General features: G+C 41.8%; 1 protein-coding gene, 1 non-coding gene and 1 pseudogene across 2 annotated transcripts; all 3 read left to right on the forward strand.

Moving 5' to 3' along the window:
* LOC136462518 (ruvB-like protein 1) lies at positions 1-4,646 on the forward strand. Its single transcript, XM_066461616.1, has 12 exons — positions 1-182; positions 302-490; positions 1,073-1,204; positions 1,372-1,521; positions 1,832-1,987; positions 2,769-2,903; positions 2,993-3,058; positions 3,260-3,366; positions 3,497-3,596; positions 3,681-3,772; positions 4,021-4,090; positions 4,174-4,646. The coding sequence occupies exons 1-12, from the start codon at positions 102-104 to the stop codon at positions 4,261-4,263; spliced, it is 1,368 nt and encodes a 455-aa protein (XP_066317713.1). The 5' UTR covers positions 1-101; the 3' UTR covers positions 4,264-4,646.
* Positions 4,647-5,174: 528 nt separating this feature from the next.
* Positions 5,175-5,277, forward strand: LOC136468341 (U6 spliceosomal RNA). Its single transcript, XR_010761844.1, has one exon. It is a non-coding gene; the product is annotated as a U6 spliceosomal RNA (small nuclear RNA).
* A 3,677-nt stretch (positions 5,278-8,954) lies between these two features.
* Positions 8,955-9,080, forward strand: LOC136468148 (U1 spliceosomal RNA; annotated as a pseudogene).
* The last annotated feature ends 11,311 nt before the right edge of the window (positions 9,081-20,391 follow it).

Consider the following 20,391-nt stretch of genomic DNA (forward strand, 5'->3'; position numbering starts at 1 on the left):
CCCCGCTTCCGCTCCCAGCTCAATTTGTTGCGGCGGGGGAGCAGCTCTAGAGAAAACAGAGAGCGCATAACCGGCGGCGGCGGCGAGGGGCGGTAGCGGCGATGAGGATCGAGGAGGTGCAGTCGACCTCGAAGAAGGAGCGCATCGCCACCCACACCCACATCAAGGGCCTCGGCCTCGACGTAGCTGCCCGCTCCTCCTCCTTCCCCCTCTGGGTTTTCTAGGGTTTTAGCTCTTCTGTGTGTTTGCGTACTCCTCACTGTTTTTTTTTCCTGGTTTTCTTATTGTGGGAGCGGAGCAGGCCAATGGGATGGCGATTCCGTTGGCGGCGGGGTTCGTGGGCCAGGCGGCGGCGCGCGAGGCGGCCGGGCTGTCGGTCGACATGATTCGCCAGAAGAAGATGGCCGGCCGCGCGCTGCTCCTTGCGGGCCCGCCCGCCACGGGCAAGACGGCGCTAGCGCTCGGCATAGCGCAGGAGCTCGGCAGCAAGGTCCGTGCGCCCAGTTGCTCCTTTGTTTCACACATATCAGCTGTTCATTGTGGTGGTAAAGCTAGGGTTTATTACTTCCCCTTTGGCTTTGTTGTGGGTCATAATGTCCCATACCAATATCCTGCCACTGTAACAATATATGGATTGTGGTCTGCACATTTGTAAGAAAGAGGGCCAAATTTAATCTACTAGTTTTCTATATTGATGACTGACTGTACCAGATTTTCGTCTACTCAATTCCTGTATTGGACCATGGTTGTGGAGATGAGGATAGGTTCTGATAACTGTGGGCTGTCTTCAGTTAATTACCCTGTTTATTATAGATTATTGCCCTATTTGGTGAACAAGAAGCTCTGGATGGGCACAACAAAAAAACTGTTTAGCTAGTTCATAGGGATCTTGAGGTATTTTAGCATACTTAATTAATGCCATTTTAGCTGCGTGGTTTATGTTTTGTGTTCAACTAGCTGAATTAGTTTGTCTGTAAACGTAATTGATGTTGCTAAGGTGTAATGCTTGCTGAATTTACTGTAGAGCTTATGTCGTAATCTAATGTTTCCTTCCCCTGTCACTACAATACAGGTCCCTTTCTGTCCTATGGTAGGATCAGAAGTGTACTCCTCAGAGGTCAAGAAAACTGAGGTGCTGATGGAGAATTTCCGTAGAGCTATAGGTTTGCGTATAAAGGAAAACAAAGAGGTCTACGAAGGAGAGGTAAGCAATGCATATATGCCCATACCCAAGTTAAACGTTAAATGGATACTAGGCTATAATTAGATTAGTGGTTTCCTTAATTTATCAACAGTTTCCATAATCGCTTTGATAGCTGATGTTCACTTCTTGCTTCTATAATAGATTTACCAATGTTGCTCTGTTCCTAGGTTACTGAACTTTCCCCAGAAGAGGCTGAGAGCACAACTGGTGGATATGCGAAAAGCATTAGCCATGTAATCATTGGCCTAAAGACTGTTAAAGGGACTAAGCAACTGAAGTTAGATCCCTCAATTTATGATGCTTTGATCAAGGAAAAGGTAACTTCCTGCTTCCTTACCTATCCTGCTGGTGGTGGACTTTTGGATTAAGTTTTTACTCTTCAATAACAATAGGCAGTCTAATTGTTTCGTACTCGAAATAATGTCTTGACAAACATTTTAAATCTTCTAGGTCTATTGATAATTTACTCTGGGAAAATTTTATGCTAACTCACTGTCAGATGTCCTGGTGCTGAGTAGCTCCTTAAACATTGAGAAGATGCACTATATTTGCTTTTTGGGTTACTGTATCTATTCTGCTATCTTCATTTGTTGCTTTAGGTTACTCATTGTCTGCATATGGATATAGGTGGCAGTGGGTGATGTTATATACATCGAAGCAAATAGTGGAGCAGTGAAAAGAGTTGGTAGATGTGATTCTTTTGCTACAGAATATGATCTTGAAGCTGAAGAGTATGTTCCTATCCCCAAAGGTGAAGTCCATAAGAAAAAGGAAATAGTGCAGGTATCATTCTGATGCTATCTTAATCATAACATTTCATTATTTTCTGCAGTGATCTTTTTCACGCAGTACCCTTCGTTAGTGAATGTTATCATGATTGAAACAAATCTTTCCATTATTGGAACAGTATACTCCTCAAGATGCAACTTTGACCGATAATTTCTATCACAAATTGTTGACTAATTTCCTTCACAATATGTTGGTGAAAAGTTATAAGAATACAGTATTGCAAGTTGATATGTTGATGATAGCTTGCTACAATCAATTTTAGCTACAAAAAGTTTCTTGTACTTTCCCTGCAAAATTGCTGGCCACCTTGTTCATCTTTTTCTGCTATAATGGAAGCTGCTTTTGTGGTTTACAAATCAGCTAGTTGGGAGGTAGTATAAGATGGGCACACCAGATTTCCAGAACAACAAATATTGAAAAGTTATAGGGCAATGCTAGTGACTGTTGCTTCCTTGGTAGAGTAATATCTACATGGATAACAAACAATGGTTATGTGCATCACCATCGGCCATGAGCCCAAGTCCTTTCAACAAGAATCTCTTAGAGCTGATTAACTTGGTTCTATCATTGCTGCTTCTGCTACTGTTACATAGTGAATAAACAGTTGAAAGTTTGCTTTTAGATTACCTGATTGTTTATTATCACAAGGAGGATATTTTTCTTAATGCAATTTTTAATAAAAATTAATGCTTGTGTTTGCATCTCAACATGGAGGCTTCATGTATTCTATGCTCTTGTTCTGAAGAGGAAATAATCTTCTCATCATTTTATGCAGGATGTCACGCTTCATGACCTTGATGCAGCAAATGCTCAGCCACAAGGTGGCCAAGATATTTTGTCCCTTATGGGCCAGATGATGAAACCACGAAAGACTGAAATCACCGAAAAGCTACGCCAAGAAATTAATAAGGTTTTCTTCTTCTTTTTTTGACTAACATTTTTTTTAGTTTTTAGGCAGTATCGAATTTTCAGCTGATTTTTAATTTTATATGATGACAGGTGGTAAACAGATATATTGATGAAGGAATTGCAGAGCTTGTACCTGGTGTTTTGTTCATTGATGAGGTATTATTTTATTGTACTTGTGATTGAAAAATCCACCTGTCTTGTCCTCACAAAAAATAATAAGTAGAAAGCGCATTTGATTTTGCTGATTGCTAAACATATTTTATCCGCCTAATGGTGCAGTGCCACAACTGTTGAACTTGATTGTGTCTGGCTGTCTTCTGGTTATTCGAAATCAATTAATCAAATATCTTTTTTCAGGTCCACATGTTGGATATTGAATGTTTTTCTTATCTTAACCGTGCATTGGAGAGCCCATTGTCACCAATTGTGATACTTGCTACGAATAGGGGAATATGTAATGTAAGGTAAGCAGTTTATTTGCAAGAGTACTCCACAGCTAACTTCAATACCCAGCATAAATCCGTACTTGTCTACTAAGTTGCACCTTGATTTATTAATTACTTGATTAATGAATCTTGTAATGATTTTATCCAGAGGAACTGATATGACAAGTCCACATGGTATACCAGTGGATCTTCTAGATAGGTTGGTGATTATTCGGACAGAAACATATGGCCCTACTGAGATGATACAGGTTCTTACTTATTTTGGGCGTGATTTCTATCTGTTTTTTTCCTGTCCAGAATTTTCGCTAACCTTTGTTTGTTGCCCTTTACAGATATTGGCTATCCGAGCACAAGTGGAAGAGATTGATATCGATGAAGAAAGTCTTGCTTGTTTAGGCGAGATCGGACAGCAGACATCTTTGAGGTTAGATTTTTGTATTCTTTGGTATTTTCCACGCATTTGATGGATTAGTTTTCAAATATGAGTTCAAAAGACGCAAGCCCTTGGAGGTTAGGCATGTATCTCGTTTACCTGATCTATGACATGTAATGGTTTGCGTTACTCTTAGAATAGATCTCACTGTAGTGTTCGATATTGCAAGCCGATCTCTCCTTCCCTCCCCCTCCATAACTAGTAAGAAATGATGGTAACAGATCTTATTCTCTTTGCAGACATGCTATTCAGTTGCTATCACCTGCCAGCGTGGTTGCAAAGACTAATGGAAGAGAAAAGATCTGCAAGGTATATGTACCGAGCTTTCATTCCTAGCTGATTCTTGTTCTCGCAAGCTTATGATCTCTGAGCTTATATATGATCTTTATCAGGCTGATCTCGAGGAAGTTAGTGGGCTCTATTTGGATGCCAAATCCTCGGCTCGCCTGCTGCAGGAGCAACAAGAAAGGTACATCACCTAGGTTTCTCGTGTCGTGGAAGCCTCGAAGAGAATGTAGGTGCAAGGTCAAAGCCATGTAGTTTGTGGCTTCGGTATCGATCTGCTTCACAGGTTCATATTAGTCTTGGAGAGCACATTTTGCGGGGGAATGGTTTGAATTTTGTAGTGCCTGCTGGTGACTTGTGTTGGTCTCCAGAGAAGACTTGGTTCCGGCATATTGCTTGTTTACACACTGTTCACTGATTAGATTGGTCATCGGTGCAGGAATTGCCGTGTGTTTTTTTACCCTTCATAATCGATGTCCAGAATCTGTGTGCCCACGGGTTGTATTGGCCCTCATTGGTCACGACCCTAGCTTTGTAACCATGGATAGGATTTTTACAGAATGCAACTTCTATGGCTTTACTATTTCTAAATGTCCATAAAGCATAACGAAATGTTTTTTTTTACAATATATAGAAATTTATAGAAAGTAGGCAGCTAGGCATGGTGGACTGTCTAGAGATACTGACTGCAATTATTCCCGTAACCTTGTTTTCTCTCTCTCTGCTTATTTCTGAAAAAAATATAGAGAATTGATATTGCTGCACGTAGTTCGTGTTTTGGCGAGAATCCGAAACTTCTCGTCATTTTAGGGGAGACAGAGTAGTACTATCTGCCCCGAAGTCAATCTCTTCTTCCTCCCAATCCCGTACAGATTAAAAAAAAAAAAAGGAAAGAGGGGCCCATATCGAGCTCCCAACTAAATGAGCCGTGGAAAGCAAGCAGCCCACACGCGGCTCTAAGGTCCGTTGATATTGAATTGTGGAGCAACACTGCGGTAAGGCAACTAACAATGCTTAATTAGTGCCACCTCAATGCTTAATCAGTGCCACCTCGCTAGCGCAAAGCCAGAAAGCTTTGGTTATAAGCTGGAATGCCCATCCTTACTCTTTCTCTTTGGAGACATCTGATAAAATTAGAACGATACAGAGAAGATTAGCATGGACCCTGTGCAAAGATGACACACACAAATTGAGAAATGGCCCAAATTTTTTTTTGAGAGAGGATGACACGCACAAATCGAGAAATGGTCTAATTTTTTTGAGAGTTTGCACTCTAGACTATCATTTTTGCAATATACTTTAGGTCAATTTTCTCTAGTTTTAGTGCATCCTCCACTTAATTAGTTTTTTTTAGAGTTTGCGCTCTAGTCAGTCATTTTAGCAATATATACTTTAGGTCAATTTTCTCTAGTTTTAGTGCATCCTCCTCTTAATTAGTTTTAATGCATGGCTGATGGACTTCATTCGCCGCGCCCACGATAATGTTAGACATATTAAGATATATACATTCTGATGAAATGGATTACCAGCCTTGCATACTATTCTCTATTTTTAATAAGCAGATTCATAACTACTGTTAACAGATTTAGGTAAGCAACAATAGTAATTCTTGATTCAGTACGGTTCTGCTCCTTGGATGAGTTTTTAAATCTTAAAACTATCTGATAACTAATAATGTTTTATTTATAATTATAATCTATCTACATTCTCTCCTTGGATGTGTCTTGCAAATCTGATAACAAAATTGAAAACTATCTAACAAGCAATGCTCCCCAATAACCTTCTCTTACCTTGTCAAACTATCTACATGGTTTCCTACCAAGGCCTTGTTTAGATTGCAAGTTTTTTCACTCTCTCTCCATCACATCAAACCTTTGGACACATGCATGGAGTATTAAATGTAGATAAAAAATAACTAATTACACAGTTTGATTGTAAATTACGAGACGAATCTTTTGAGCCTAGTTAGGCCATGATTGGACAATAATTGTCAAATACAAACGAAAGTGCTACAGTGCCAAATACTGATTCCTAACCCCAATCTAAACAAGGCCCAAGTCTGAAAACAACAAAGTGAAGAAAAGAAAAGGAGGGCAGTAAGCATTGGCCAGAACTTCATAGCCGTGCAGGCCCCGTTTGGCTTGCTGAATCTTGGCTGAAAAACACGGTTCTGGCTGAAATGTTGTGAGAGAAAAACACTGTTTCGGCTGAAAAAAGAAGCCGAACAAGCCGGATATGGGGTAAGCCGAACGAGGCCGTCGTGTACTCCCGCCTCTTGGATAGTGGAGGAGAAACCCTTGATGGCTTGGGCCTTGGGGTACACTATTCTCACTTGGTCCATATTTGCGGACAACCGAAGGCCAAGGGCCTGCTCCCGAGCCCAACGGGCTAACTAACAGCAGCAGACCTTAACAGCACGCGGGCAGGACCAGTCGACCAGAGATTAACAGCCATCAATTTAGTATTCTCCTCAGCCTGGGGTTCCGCCTAAAAATAGCAATGGGGACCCACGACCCACCGGTATCGGCTCTGTTAGCTTCTCTTCTAATGTGTGTTTTTTAGCTTATTTTTTCAACTAAAACAGTATTTTAGCTTATTTTTTCAGCGAAGCAAACGGAACCATTTACTTCATTAGGTACCAATATGGACTAAAACCACTAGGTACATGAACGGAGCAAAACCTTCACCCATACCTGTTTACCCGTGGGGGGCGGCCGACGCCATGCCAGCGACCGAGCACGGCAGCGTCAACGGACGGTGACAATCTTGCTTCTTGACCTTTCCTTTCATACGATTTTGCTTTGCAGCTTCGATTCGCATCCCCTCACTAACCAGCATCAACCGTGGCCGTCCCATTTCGAAGGGACATCGAGGAGGACGCTGACCACCTACCCAAGCCGCCGGATCCCGAGCTCGTCGACGCCGTCCACACTCTGAAGCTGCAAGATCCGAATGAGCCGCTGGTGCTCCTGGATGGAACTTGCAAACTGTAATGTCTTAAGTGCTAGTGGCTACTGCTAGCGAAGTACTACTCTCTACTACCTACTAAGTACTAATGTGTATGGATCATGAATTATTATGGTGCTATGTGACTGGTGGTTGTAGTAGAAATTATTAAGCTACTATTTGTCTAAATTTTTGTGTTCTGGGAGTGATGGTTGCTGTTGAATTGCTGATTTTTATGTGCCTACAAAAGAACTATTGGCGGGTCCGGGTGACCCGCCGGGTATAATTTACCCTTGGATCTAGGGAAATTCTCCCACCCGCAGCTAGGTACGGGGATACCCGTGGTCTCAAATTGTTATCGCAGGGATGGGTCTGGGGAGTCCATACCTGATGGTGATTTACCCATTGCCATTTTTAGTTCCGCCTGAAGAAGCAGGGGCTGCAGTAGCTACGGAATCTTCTACTGGTACATGGATAACTGTTTGGACTGATGGACTTACCAGTCTTGATCGTTACAAAGGACGGTGCTATCACATAACTCTAACCATGCTTATGGCTAGGAGGAGCTACAAAACAAGTCACGAGTGCAACCTTGATCCATACTTACCTGGACGGGGTCTATGGTTCCTCAAGTAGGAGAGTGGACGGCATAATTTGTGGAAGAGGGGGTACGCGTTCGCACGCCCCTGCCAATTATTAAGCTAAATGTTTAGAGAAGATAATTATAATTATTTTCTTCTTAATTATCCTTTCGAAATTGTTAAGCTAAATAAATATTTGATATTTTAAATGAAAAGAAAAGTATTTTTCTTCCTACTAACCACACGGTTTATTTGTGGGTTGGACCAGGGCGAGACAATGTTTTCCTGGCCATTGTTGGAGAGTGTATCCTAGCCATTTTGGGAGAGAGTGTATATTTCTTGGTCATTTTGGAGTACTATGATCGCTGGTGCACAGAGACACTGTTTCCTAGCCGTTTTGGGGGAGAGAAAGTGTACTTCTACTATGACAATGGGGAGAGAGTGTGTATTTGTACTATGACAAGTTTTTCGCGAACGTATAAGGCCATCACGAATGGCACAACTCAAGTTGTTTGGGTTGAATCTACTCCCAAAAAACTGCACATCTTTTAGCCTCGTGTTCCTGTTCTGTGGTGCGATAATCTTGCTGCCACATATCTGCACCTGTTCGTTTGTGTTTGTTTAGTTTATAAGCCGTACTTTTTCAGCCAACAAATAGTATTTTTCTCACACCAAATCAGCCAACAGTACTTTCAGCCATGACTTATAAGCCAAATGCTGAGTTTTAATCCTATGTTTCATGCTCGCACCAAATATATTAAAGTGGATTTTCACTTTGTCCATGAGAAGGTTTGCTCTTGGTGCCCTTGAGGTTCGGCTCATCCCGCCACCAAACCTGCTACCAAGCATCAGATGTTACAAAAATCACACATCAATCTCAACCTTGTAGCCACCGGTTAAAATTCCGGGCGATGTTAACCATGGAAGCTGTGGTACTCGGCAATGGCCAGTTACTGTTGATTGGTGATTGTTACATGTTTAGTAGCTGATTATTAGTTGTAATTACGATTATAATCTTGTAATTATTTCTGTAAAATTGTCACTTGATGTAACATAAATACATACCAATCCTCATTGGTTGAGCACGGTTGGCATGCATCACAGATCACAGTATGCGGTATGCATGGCAAATGATCTCACCGAGCTGGCCCACAAGTTGACAGATTGGGCCTTGGGGCACAACTATTCTCATTTGGGCCAGGTTTGCGATCGAAGGGCCTGCTCCCGAGCCCAACGTGCTAACAACAGCGGACCTTAACAACACAAATTAAACATCGATTGGTTTAGTACTGTATCGGTACCTTAACAATGCTTGCACTTAGGAGGACCTACAAAACAAACCACGAGTGCGACCTTGATCCATACTTACCTGGACGGGGTCTATGGCTGATCAACAAGAGTCATGGCCTAGGTTAGCGGTGTCCATTGCACTTGGGAAGAGCGCTGGACTACCATCTCCTCAAGGAGAGTGGATGTCGTAAAAAAACTCGACCGGTGAGGGAAGAATCGCTCTCACGGCATTGTCATAGGAAGGGACCGTATGACCCTGGTCGAGAAAACCTCCGAACCCTGACACATACCCCGAAGGGCCGAGTGAACCGGGACAGATCATCAGGCCGGCGGCACCAGAGGCACACCGCAGCCGACACAGTCACCAGGCTCGCGTGCACTGCGAGGGGATTTTTTTGGGTGGGTACCGGAAATTCTGCCCCCACCGGGTGAAAGCTCTAGTTTGGTTTTGGATAATTGATGAAACCCTAAGTGCTAACCTAGTTTATCAAAGTGATTATGAGATAGGTAGCACTACTCCAAGTGATGAAGCAATGACGAAGATCATGACAATGGTGATAGTGATGGTCAAATGCTTAAACTTGGAAAAGAAGAAAGAGAAAAACAAAAGGCTCAAGGCAAAGGTATAAAATGTATGAGCCATTTTGTTTTAGTGATCAAGACACTTAGTGAGTGTGATCACATTTAAGATAGATAGACGTACTATTAAGAGGAGTGAAACTCGTATCGAAATGCGGTTATCAAAGTGACACTAGATGCTCTAATTCATTGCATATGCATTTAGGATCTAGTGGAGTGCTAACACCCTTGAAAACATTTATGAAAATATGCTAACACATGGGCACAAGGTGATACACTTGGTGGTTAGCACATTTGAGCAAGGGTGAAGAAGACAGAGGAGATGCCAGCGTCGATCTAGTGTCCGGACGCTGGATCTAAATACACCGAACGCTGACTGCCTGCGTCCGGTCGCGCTGACTTGGCGGTACAGTAGCTAGGGTATACCACCGGATGCTGGGCTGTGTCCGGTCGAGGTGGACTCGACGCGTCCGATCGAAGAAAAATGGATTTGGACCCTTACTGTACTCGACCGGACGCTGTTGCTTGTAACGTCCAGTCCCGACATACATGGCCCAGGCCTACTCTTCCGAGGAGTGGTCCCACCCACGTAGCAACCCGCTTGAACTTTCGTCCTCGCTTCGTTCAAAACGGTTAACCAAAGGTTACTACGCGCCCCTGACCCTGGTATTTAAGTCGATCCGGCGATTCCTCAGTTTCCAGTATGGTGGTACTAAACATGGTTGCACAGTGTTTTCGCGGTGCTACAGTACCCCGTGAAAAGTACCATCGAAATCGGCTAGCCCATTTGAGTGACCAGTAACCGGTGAACAGTAGCCCGGAGTCAGGGTGCTACAGTGACCGCCATTCCCCTTCTACAGTGACACCAGCCCATACTGAAATTGGATTGGGCCCACTTTGCCCCATTAGGATGTTACAATCACCCCCCTAAGGATTCGACGTCCCCGTCGAATGCCAGATCAGCTTACCCTTTCGGGACATTTACCCCAGGATCCGCCTCTCTTCAACATGTTTGTGTGGCCCCGTGTCGTGCATGTGTATGCCATGCCGTGTCCACGATGGGCCCACGCACACACACACAACATGCCTGTGCAGTCGTCCCCACGTGCCCGTGAAACCTCGAGAGTCGGCTCTGATACCAAATGTAACGTCCAGTCCCGACATACATGGCCCATACTGAAATTGGATTGGGCCCACTTTAGCCCATTAGGATGTTACATGGCTCCAGCGTCCGGTCAGTTTTGCCAGAGTGTCCGATCAGCTTCGTAGTCGTTGAAATATGACGAATAGCGTTTGAAGCTAGTGATGCGTGACGTCCATCGGGCGACCGGACGCTGAGGGCCAGCGTCCGGTCATTCTGACCAGAGCGTCCGGTCAGCCCGCGTTGTGCCCAGTGAAGGGGTACAACGGCTCTAATTGTTGGGGCTTCTATTTAAAGCCCTATGGCCGGCTCAAGCTCTAACTCTTGCATATTTTTCATTGACATAGCAACCTTATGAGCTTAGCCAAAGCCCTCCCACTCATCTCCATCATTGATCCATCATCATTGTGAGATTGGGAGAGAATCCAAGTGCATTGCTTGAGTGATTGCATCTAGAGGCACTTGGTATTCGTGTTGCGCTACGGATTTCGCTTGTTACTCTTGGTGGTTGCTACCACCTAGACGGCTCGGTGCAGCGGTGGAGGATCGGTATGAGTTGGTGATTGTTCATGGCCGCCTTCAGTGATTGTGAGGGGAGTTGTACCTTCCCTGGTGGAGTGCCGAAAGGTAACTCTAGTAAATTGCTCATGTCATTGAGTTACCTCACTTGTGGGTAGGTTCTTGCGGTGTCCAATCATGTGGATGAGGCTTGTGAAACACCTCTTAGCCGCCGAACCACCAAGTGTTGGTCGACACAACGGGGACTAGCGTGTTGGCAAGCACGTGAACCTTGGGAGAAAAATTGGTTGTCTCTTGTTATTTGCATTCTCCTGGTGATTGGCTTAATCTTCATCTTGTGATTGGTTCATTCCCTACACGGCGGTATAATCACCCTACTCACTTATTTATATTCTTGCAAACTAGTTGATACAAGCTCTTTAGTGTAATTAGAATTAAGAGCTTGCTTTATTATTTATATTCATCTAGTTGAGCTCTTTAGAGTAGCAAGATTGAGAGCTCTTAGTGAGTAGTTACATAGCAAGTTTGGGTGCCTAAGTAATCATTGCAACTAGAATTGTTGGATAGGTGGCTTGCAACTCTTGTAGAGCTAGAACAAGTTTGCATTACGCTATTTGTCATACTAATCAAATTGCTCTAGTTGATTTGTAGATTTTTAAATAGGCTATTCATGCCCCTCTAGCCATATTAGGACATTTCAAGTGGTATCGGAGCTGTGGTCACTGTTTGATTGAAGGCTTAACAACCTCGGTGTCAAATTATGGCTCAAGTTGTGTTCAACCATGTGGGGGGCAAACCACCGTTCTTTGATGGCGCATGCTATGACTATTGGAAGAGAAAGATGAGGATGTATCTTGGTTCAATCAATGATCAAGTATGGGAAGTGACCAAGAATGACTATGCTATCATTGATTCTGATGATCCAACCAACCAAGATAAGATCAACAAGCAATACAATACAATGGCTCTCAACACCATATACAATGCCATTGATTCCAAGGTGTTTGAGCAAATTAAGGATTGTGAAAGAGCTAATGAGGTGTGGAAGAGATTGGAGGAAACATATGAGGGCACACCGGCGGTGAAGAGTGCCAAGTTGTACATCCTTAAGGACAAGTTGACAAGTTTCAAGATGAAGGATGATGAGAGCATTCCAGAGATGTTTCATCGGCTATAAGTAATTGTCAATGACTTGAAGGCTTTGGGAGAAAAGATCAAGGATGATGATGTCTCCCATCGATTCTTGATGTGCTTACCTCCAAGGTTTGAGATGTTGAGATTGCTCATCATAAGAGGAGGATTGAAGGATATTTCCCCTAACCAAGTACTAGGTGATGTTATGACACAAGAGACATACCGTATGGAAAGAGAGGGGGATGACAAGGATGACAAGAAGGAAGAAGAAGACAAGAAGAAAAAAGCATAGCATTCAAGGCTAGCTCATCATCATCAAAGAACAAGGGCAAGTCTAAGAAAGAATCAAGTGATGATGATGATCCTAGTGATATTGATGATGAAGCTATGACTCTCTTTGTGCGCAAGATGGGAAAATTCATGAAGAAGAAGGGCTATGGTGCAAGAAAGAGAAGAGATCACACCAAGAAGAAAGAGTATGTGAGAAGATGCTACAATTGCAAAAGCCCCGATCATGTAGTAGCAAATTATCCATACAATAGTGACAATGATGAAGATGAGAAGAAGAAGCACAAGGAGGATAAGAAAGAAAAGAAGGAGAAGAGAATAACCTTCCAAAAGAAGAAGAAGGGTGGAGGCTATGTGGTCACATGGGATAGTGATGGCTCTTTGGATAGTGATAGCTCTAGTGATGATGACAAGAAATCTATTAAGAGAGTACTAGCAAGCATCGCCATCAACAACAAGCCCTCCATCTTCGACACTCCATCGACGTGCCTCATGGCAAAACCTACCAAGATAAAATATGATGCGAGTAATGATGATGAATGTGAAAGTGATGCTTGTAGGAGTGATGATGATGATGAGGAGTACACCAAGGAGGAGCTCTTGGACATGTATGAGCAAGTGCATGCTTGCAATGAGATGAAGAGAAAGAAGTGCAAAGAATTGTGCAAGAAATTAAAATCTCTTGAGCATTCCTTTGATAAGCTAAGTGCCACTCATGAGAGGCTAATGGAAGCCCATGAGAAGCTTGGCAAAACTCACTCTAAGCTTAAAAAAGCTCACTCCTCTCTCATGGAGCAAGTAAAGAAGGAGGAGGCCAAGAAGGAGCAAGTGATAGTAACATATGATGTGGGACTAACATGTGATCTTATTGATGAATCTTTTCATGAACCCATTATTGTTGCTCCTACTAACACTTCTTGTAGCAAAACTATTACCACTCCTCCTATGAATGATACATCACTAATGGTGAAAAATGAAACCCTTAAGAAGGAGGTGAATGAGCTCACTCGTGCCTTAGGCAATGCCTATGGTGGAGATGCCCGCTTGCTAAAGTGCTTGGGTAGCCAAAGGTTTTCTCTCAACAAAGAGGGATTAGGCTATAACTCCAAGAAAGACAAGGCGACCTTTGTCACTCCCAAAGCTAGCTTTGTGAAGGGCAATGGTCGGTTTTGCAATAGATGCAAGCAAGTTGGGCATATAGAGCAAAATTGCAAGACTAACAAGAATAAGCTACCTAATGTATCTTCAATCAAATTTGATTCTTGTTACATGCTTTATAAGGGTCCCAATGGTGTGAAGGCTAAGTTCATTGGTACACCAATTATGGGCCCAAAGAAGAAGGCCATTTGGGTACCAAAGACCTTAGTGACTAACCTATAAGGACCCAAGCAAGTTTAGGTACCTAAAAGGACTTGATCTTCTTTTATAGATAAATTATAAAGCCAGAGAAAGGCATTGGGTGCTTGATAGTGGATGCACACAACACATAATCGGTGATCCAAGAATATTTAATTCAATCAATGAAAGCAAGAGCAATGGGATTGATAGTATCACATTTGATGATAATGGCAAAGGCAAGGTCAAAGGACTTGGTAAGATTACAATATCCAATTATTTGAGCATTTCCAATGTGCTACTAGTAGAGAGCTTGAACTTCAACCTATTGTTAGTAGCTCAATTGTGTGATCTTAGTTTCAAGTGCATATTTGGTGTGGATGATGTAGAGATCGTAAGTGTAGATAGCTCTAACTTGATATTCAAAGAATTTAGATATGAGAATCTATACTTAGTTGATTTCAATGCTAGAGAAGCTCAATTGTCAACATGTTTGATCACTAAGTCTAGCATGGATTGGTTATGGCATAGAAGACTTGGTCATGTTTGAATGAAACAATTGAACAAGTTGATTAAGCATGACTTAGTTAGAGGCTTGAAAGATGTCACATTTGAAAAGGATAAGCTATATGTAGTGCATGTCAAGCTGGAAAACAAGTTGATAATACACATCCCAAGAAGAGCATGATGAGCACATCCAAGGCATTTGAGTTGATGCATATGGACTTGTTTGGACCAACCACATATACTAGCATTGGTGGAAACAAATATGGATTTGTGATTGTGGATGATTTCACTAGATACACATGGGTGTTCTTTCTTGGTGACAAGAGTGATGTGTTTACAATATTCAAATCATTTGTCAAGGGCATTCACAATGAGTTTAAAACAACTATCAAGAAAGTTAGAAGTGATAATAGTAGTGAATTCAAGAACACTAGGATTGATGAGTTATATGATGAATTTGAAATTAGACATCAATTCTCGGCCAAGTATACTCATCAATCAAATGAGCTAGTTAAAAGAAAGAATAGAACCTTGATTGATATGGCAAGATCAATGTTGAGTGAGTACAATGTGAGTCATTTATTTTGGGCCAAAGCAATCAACACGGCTTGCTACTATAGCAACCAACTCTATTGTCACCCCATGATGAAAAAGACACCTTATGAGCTATTGAATGGAAGAAAGCCCAACATAGCATACTTCCGGGTTTTTGGTTGTAAATGCTATATATTGAAGAAAGGCACTAGATTGAGCAAGTTTGAAAAGAAATATGATGAAGGTTTCTTGCTTGGCTACTCCACTACTAGCAAGGCTTATAGAGTTTGGAATTTGGCTAGTGGTATTCTTGAGGAGGTTCATGATGTGGAGTTTAATGAAATAAATAGTTTCCAAGAGGAAGATGAGAATCTAGATGATGTAAGAGACACTCAATTGGTCAATGCAATGAAGAACATGGACATTGGTGAGTTAAGGCCTAGAGAGGTGATTGATATTGAGGATGACAAGAATCAAGTGCTCTCTAACTCAAATGTGCAAGCTAGTGGTTCTCATGATCAAATCCAAGCAAGCACCAATGATGGCAATGTGCAAGATCAACAAATGGCTAGTTCATTATCTCAACCAAGTGGTCAATCAAATGCTAGCAATCAAGTGCAAGTGCTCCAACCAACCAATGTTGCAAGAGATCATCCATTGGACACTATCATTGGTGATATTTCAAGAGGTGTGCAAACAAGATCAAGATTGGCTTCATTTTGTGAGCACTTCTCATTTGTGTCATCTATTGAACCTAAGAAGAAAGATGAAGCTTTGAGGGATGTTGATTGGATCAATGCTATGCATGAAGAGCTAAACAACTTTACAAGAAACCGAGTATGGGATTTAGTTGAGAGGCCTAAGAATCATAATGTGATTGGAACTAAGTGGGTCTTTCAGAACAAGCAAGATCAAGATGGGATAGTAATAAGGAACAAAGTAAGATTAGTGGCTCAAGGTTACACTCAAGTTGAAGGTCTTAACTTTGGAGAAACATATGCCCCGATTGCAAGATTGGAAGCAATTAGGATCTTGCTAGCTTATGCTTGTGCCCACAATATCAAGTTGTATCAAAGGGATGTGAAAAGTGTATTTCTCAATGGGTACATCAATGAGCTTGTGTATGTTGAGCAACCTCCCGATTTTGAAGATGAAAAGAAACCCAACCATGTTTACAAGTTGATAAAGGCTTTGTATGGATTGAAACAAGCACCTAGAGCATGGTATGAGAGATTGAGGGATTTCCTACTCTCTAAGGAGTTCAAGATGGGAAAGGTTGACACCACTCTCTTCACCAAGAAGCTTAGAAATGACTTATTTGTAATGCAAATCTATATTGATGATATCATCTTTGAATCAACAAATCAAGAATTTTGTGAGGAGTTTGGCAAAATGATGGCAAGTGAGTTTGAGATGTCTATGATTGGAGAGCTTAGTTACTTCCTTGGTCTTCAAATCAAGCAAATGAAGAATGATACATTTGTGAGTCAAGGCAAGTATATCAAGGACATGCTCAAGAAGTTTGAAATGGATGAGAGTAAAGCTATTAGTACACCAATGGGGACAAGTGGATGCTTGGATAGTGATGCTAGTGGCAACATGGTGGATCAAAAGATATATCGGTCTATGATTGGAAGCCTACTCTATGTGACCGCATCAAGACCAGATGTGATGTTTAGTGTATGCATGTGTGTTAGATTTCAAGCCTCACCAAGAGAAAGTCATTTGAAGGCAACTAAGAGAATATTGAGGTACTTGAAGCATACACAACATGTTGGATTATGGTATCCCAAAGGAGCAAGATTTGAGTTGATTGGATATTCGGATTCCGATTATGCGGGATGCAAAGTTGAGAGAAAGAGCACATCAGGCACATGTCAACTATTGGGAAGATCACTTGTGTCTTGGTCATCAAAGAAGCAAAATAGTGTAGCACTTTCAACCGCCGAAGCGGAGTACATTTCGGCCGATAGTTGTTGTGCTCAATTACTTTGGATGAAGGCTACATTGAATGACTTTGGAATCAAGTTCAAGCAAGTGCCATTGCTATGTGACAATGAAAGTGCCGTAAAGCTCACCAACAACCCGGTTCAACATTTAAGAACAAAGCATATAGATGTTCGTCATCACTTCATAAGAGATCACCAACAAAAAGGAGACATTTGCATAGAGAGTGTGGGCACCAAAGATCAACTTGCCGACATATTCACCAAGCCACTTGATGATAAGAGGTTTTGCAAGCTAAGGAATGAATTGAACATACTTGACTTCTCCAATATGTGTTGATGCACCCTCATTATATGACATGCCTCTCCTTCGAGCAATCCAAGGTAAAAGTTGATTGGCATGGCATACATCCTTGCTAAGGACATGATTAGTGCATCTAGATATTTTTCACATTTGAATAGTCTCATTCATGTAAATCAAATGAATTGGATGCTTGTATGGTACCACTATTGCTTGTATGTTTGAAATGATCTAGTGGTAGCATATGACACGTTTGTGGGCTTGTAAACCTAGTGTTCGATTTAGAAAATGAGCTATAAGTGTTTAACTCAACATGGTACAAGATAATCCTTATTTGGAGGTGTGAAGAAGCTTGTCCTTGGATCAAACCGAGTTAAATATCTTTTGCAAGTAATCTAGATTGAACCAAATTGAGAAAATGATCCTCATTTCACATGGTTTCACCCCAACATATATAATTTGAGGCCACCTTTTGCTTTAAGCCTTTATGGTCATTGATGACAAAGGGGGAGAAATAGTGTACAAAGATAGTGAAACAAAGGGAGAACGATAATATATGACACAAGAAGGGGATCAATTATATATGACACAAGAAGGGGATCAATTAAAATTTTGAGCATACAAATAGGGGGAGCAAGCTCATAAACTTGTATGGTGCATTTGAATGAGCATTACATATGTTTGCTTGCATGGCATAAGTTTTAATTTTAAATATCCATGCTTGTGTGGTGTATGCTAGTTGTAGGTTCGAATGTTGAAATGAAAAACTAGCATGCATAGGCTAAGTAACTAGACTTATGTTCATTCTATGGAAACTAGACCCTTGCATGTAATATTGATCTAATGAGGTATTCTAGTTTTTGGTGTATGTCTAGTTACTAATGGTGCTAAGGATGGTATAATGGTGCACTCCGATTGGTATCACGCTTCAAAGGTCTATCTCTTATACCTTAGCATCATTTGGTAGAAATTGACTCCTATATTTTCAATCTAAGCATATGTGCAAGCTATAATCCAAACTCTTAGCACATATGTAGGGGGAGCAATTACTACCATTTGGAGTTCATGAAACTTGTCCATATCCTTTACACATGATAAATATGCTTGGGCAAGCAACATGGATTCAAATGAACTTTAATTCATATCTTTGTATAAGGGTTGTCATCAATTACTAAAAAGGGGGAGATTGAAAGCTCTAGTTTGGTTTTGGATAATTGATGAAACCCTAAGTGCTAACCTAGTTTATCAAAGTGATTATGAGATAGGTAGCACTACTCCAAGTGATGAAGCAATGACAAAGATCATGACAATGGTGATAGTGATGGTCAAATGCTTAAACTTGGAAAAGAAGAAAGAGAAAAACAAAAGGCTCAAGGCAAAGGTATAAAATGTAGGAGCCATTTTGTTTTAGTGATCAAGACACTTAGTGAGTGTGATCACATTTAAGATAGATAGCCATACTATTAAGAGGAGTGAAACTCGTATCGAAATGCGGTTATCAAAGTGCCACTAGATGCTCTAATTCATTGCATATGCATTTAGGATCTAGTGGAGTGCTAACACCCTTGAAAACATTTGTGAAAATATGCTAACACATGGGCACAAGGTGATACACTTGGTGGTTAGCACATTTAAGCAAGGGTGAAGAAGACAGAGGAGATGCCAGCGTCGATCTAGTGACCGGACGCTAGATCTGAATGCACCGAACGCTGACTGCCTGCGTTCGGTCACGCTGACTTGGCGGTACAGTAGCTAGGGTATACCACCGGATGCTGGGCTGTGTCCAGTCAAAGAAAAACGGATTTGGACCCTTCCTGTACTCGACCGGACACTGTGGCTCCAGCGTCCGGTCAGTTTTGCCGGAGCGTCCGGTCAGCTTCGTAGCCGCTGAAATCTGACGAACAACGTTTGAAGCTAGTGACGCGTGGCGTCCATCGGGCGACCGGACGCTGAGGGCCAGCGTCCGGTCATTCTGACCAGAGCGTCCGGTCAGCCCGCATTGTGCCCAGTGAAGGGGTACAACGGCTCTAATTGTTGGGGCTTCTATTTAAAGCCCCATGGCCGGCTCAAGCTCTAACTCTTGCATATTTTTCATTGACATAGCAACCTTATAAGCTTAGCCAAAGCCCTCCCACTCATCTTCATCATTGATCCATCATCATTGTGAGATTGGGAGAGAATCCAAGTGCATTGCTTGAGTGATTGCATCTAGAGGCACTTGGTATTCGTGTTGCGCTGCGGATTTCGCTTGTTACTCTTGGTGGTTGCCACCACCTAGACGGCTCGGTGCAGCGGTGGAGGATCGGCACGAGTTGGTGATTGTTCGTGTCCGCCTTCAGTGATTGTGAGGGGGAGTTGTACCTTTCCCGGCGTTCATTCTATGGAAACTAGACCCTTGCATGTAATATTGATCTAATGAGGTATTCTAGTTTTTGGTGTATGTCTAGTTACTAATGGTGCTAAGGATGGTATAATGGTGCACTCCGATTGGTATCACGCTTCAAAGGTCTATCTCTTATACCTTAGCATCATTTGATAGAAATTGACTCCTATATTTTCAATCTAAGCATATGTGCAAGCTATAATCCAAACTCTTAGCACATATGTAGGGGGAGCAATTACTACCATTTGGAGTTCATGAAACTTGTCCATATCCTTTACACATGATAAATATGCTTGGGCAAGCAACATGGATTCAAATGAACTTTAATTCATATCTTTGTATAAGGGTTGTCATCAATTACTAAAAAGGGGGAGATTGAAAGCTCTAGTTTGGTTTTGGATAATTGATGAAACCCTAAGTGCTAACCTAGTTTATCAAAGTGATTATGAGATAGGTAGCACTACTCCAAGTGATGAAGCAATGACAAAGATCATGACAATGGTGATAGTGATGGTCAAATGCTTAAACTTGGAAAAGAAGAAAGAGAAAAACAAAAGGCTCAAGGCAAAGGTATAAAATGTAGGAGCCATTTTGTTTTAGTGATCAAGACACTTAGTGAGTGTGATCACATTTAAGATAGATAGCCATACTATTAAGAGGAGTGAAACTCGTATCGAAATGCGGTTATCAAAGTGCCACTAGATGCTCTAATTCATTGCATATGCATTTAGGATCTAGTGGAGTGCTAACACCCTTGAAAACATTTGTGAAAATATGCTAACACATGGGCACAAGGTGATACACTTGGTGGTTAGCACATTTAAGCAAGGGTGAAGAAGAC

Source organism: Miscanthus floridulus, chromosome 7, assembly GCF_019320115.1.
Source record: "Miscanthus floridulus cultivar M001 chromosome 7, ASM1932011v1, whole genome shotgun sequence".
Lineage (NCBI taxonomy): Eukaryota > Viridiplantae > Streptophyta > Magnoliopsida > Poales > Poaceae > Miscanthus > Miscanthus floridulus.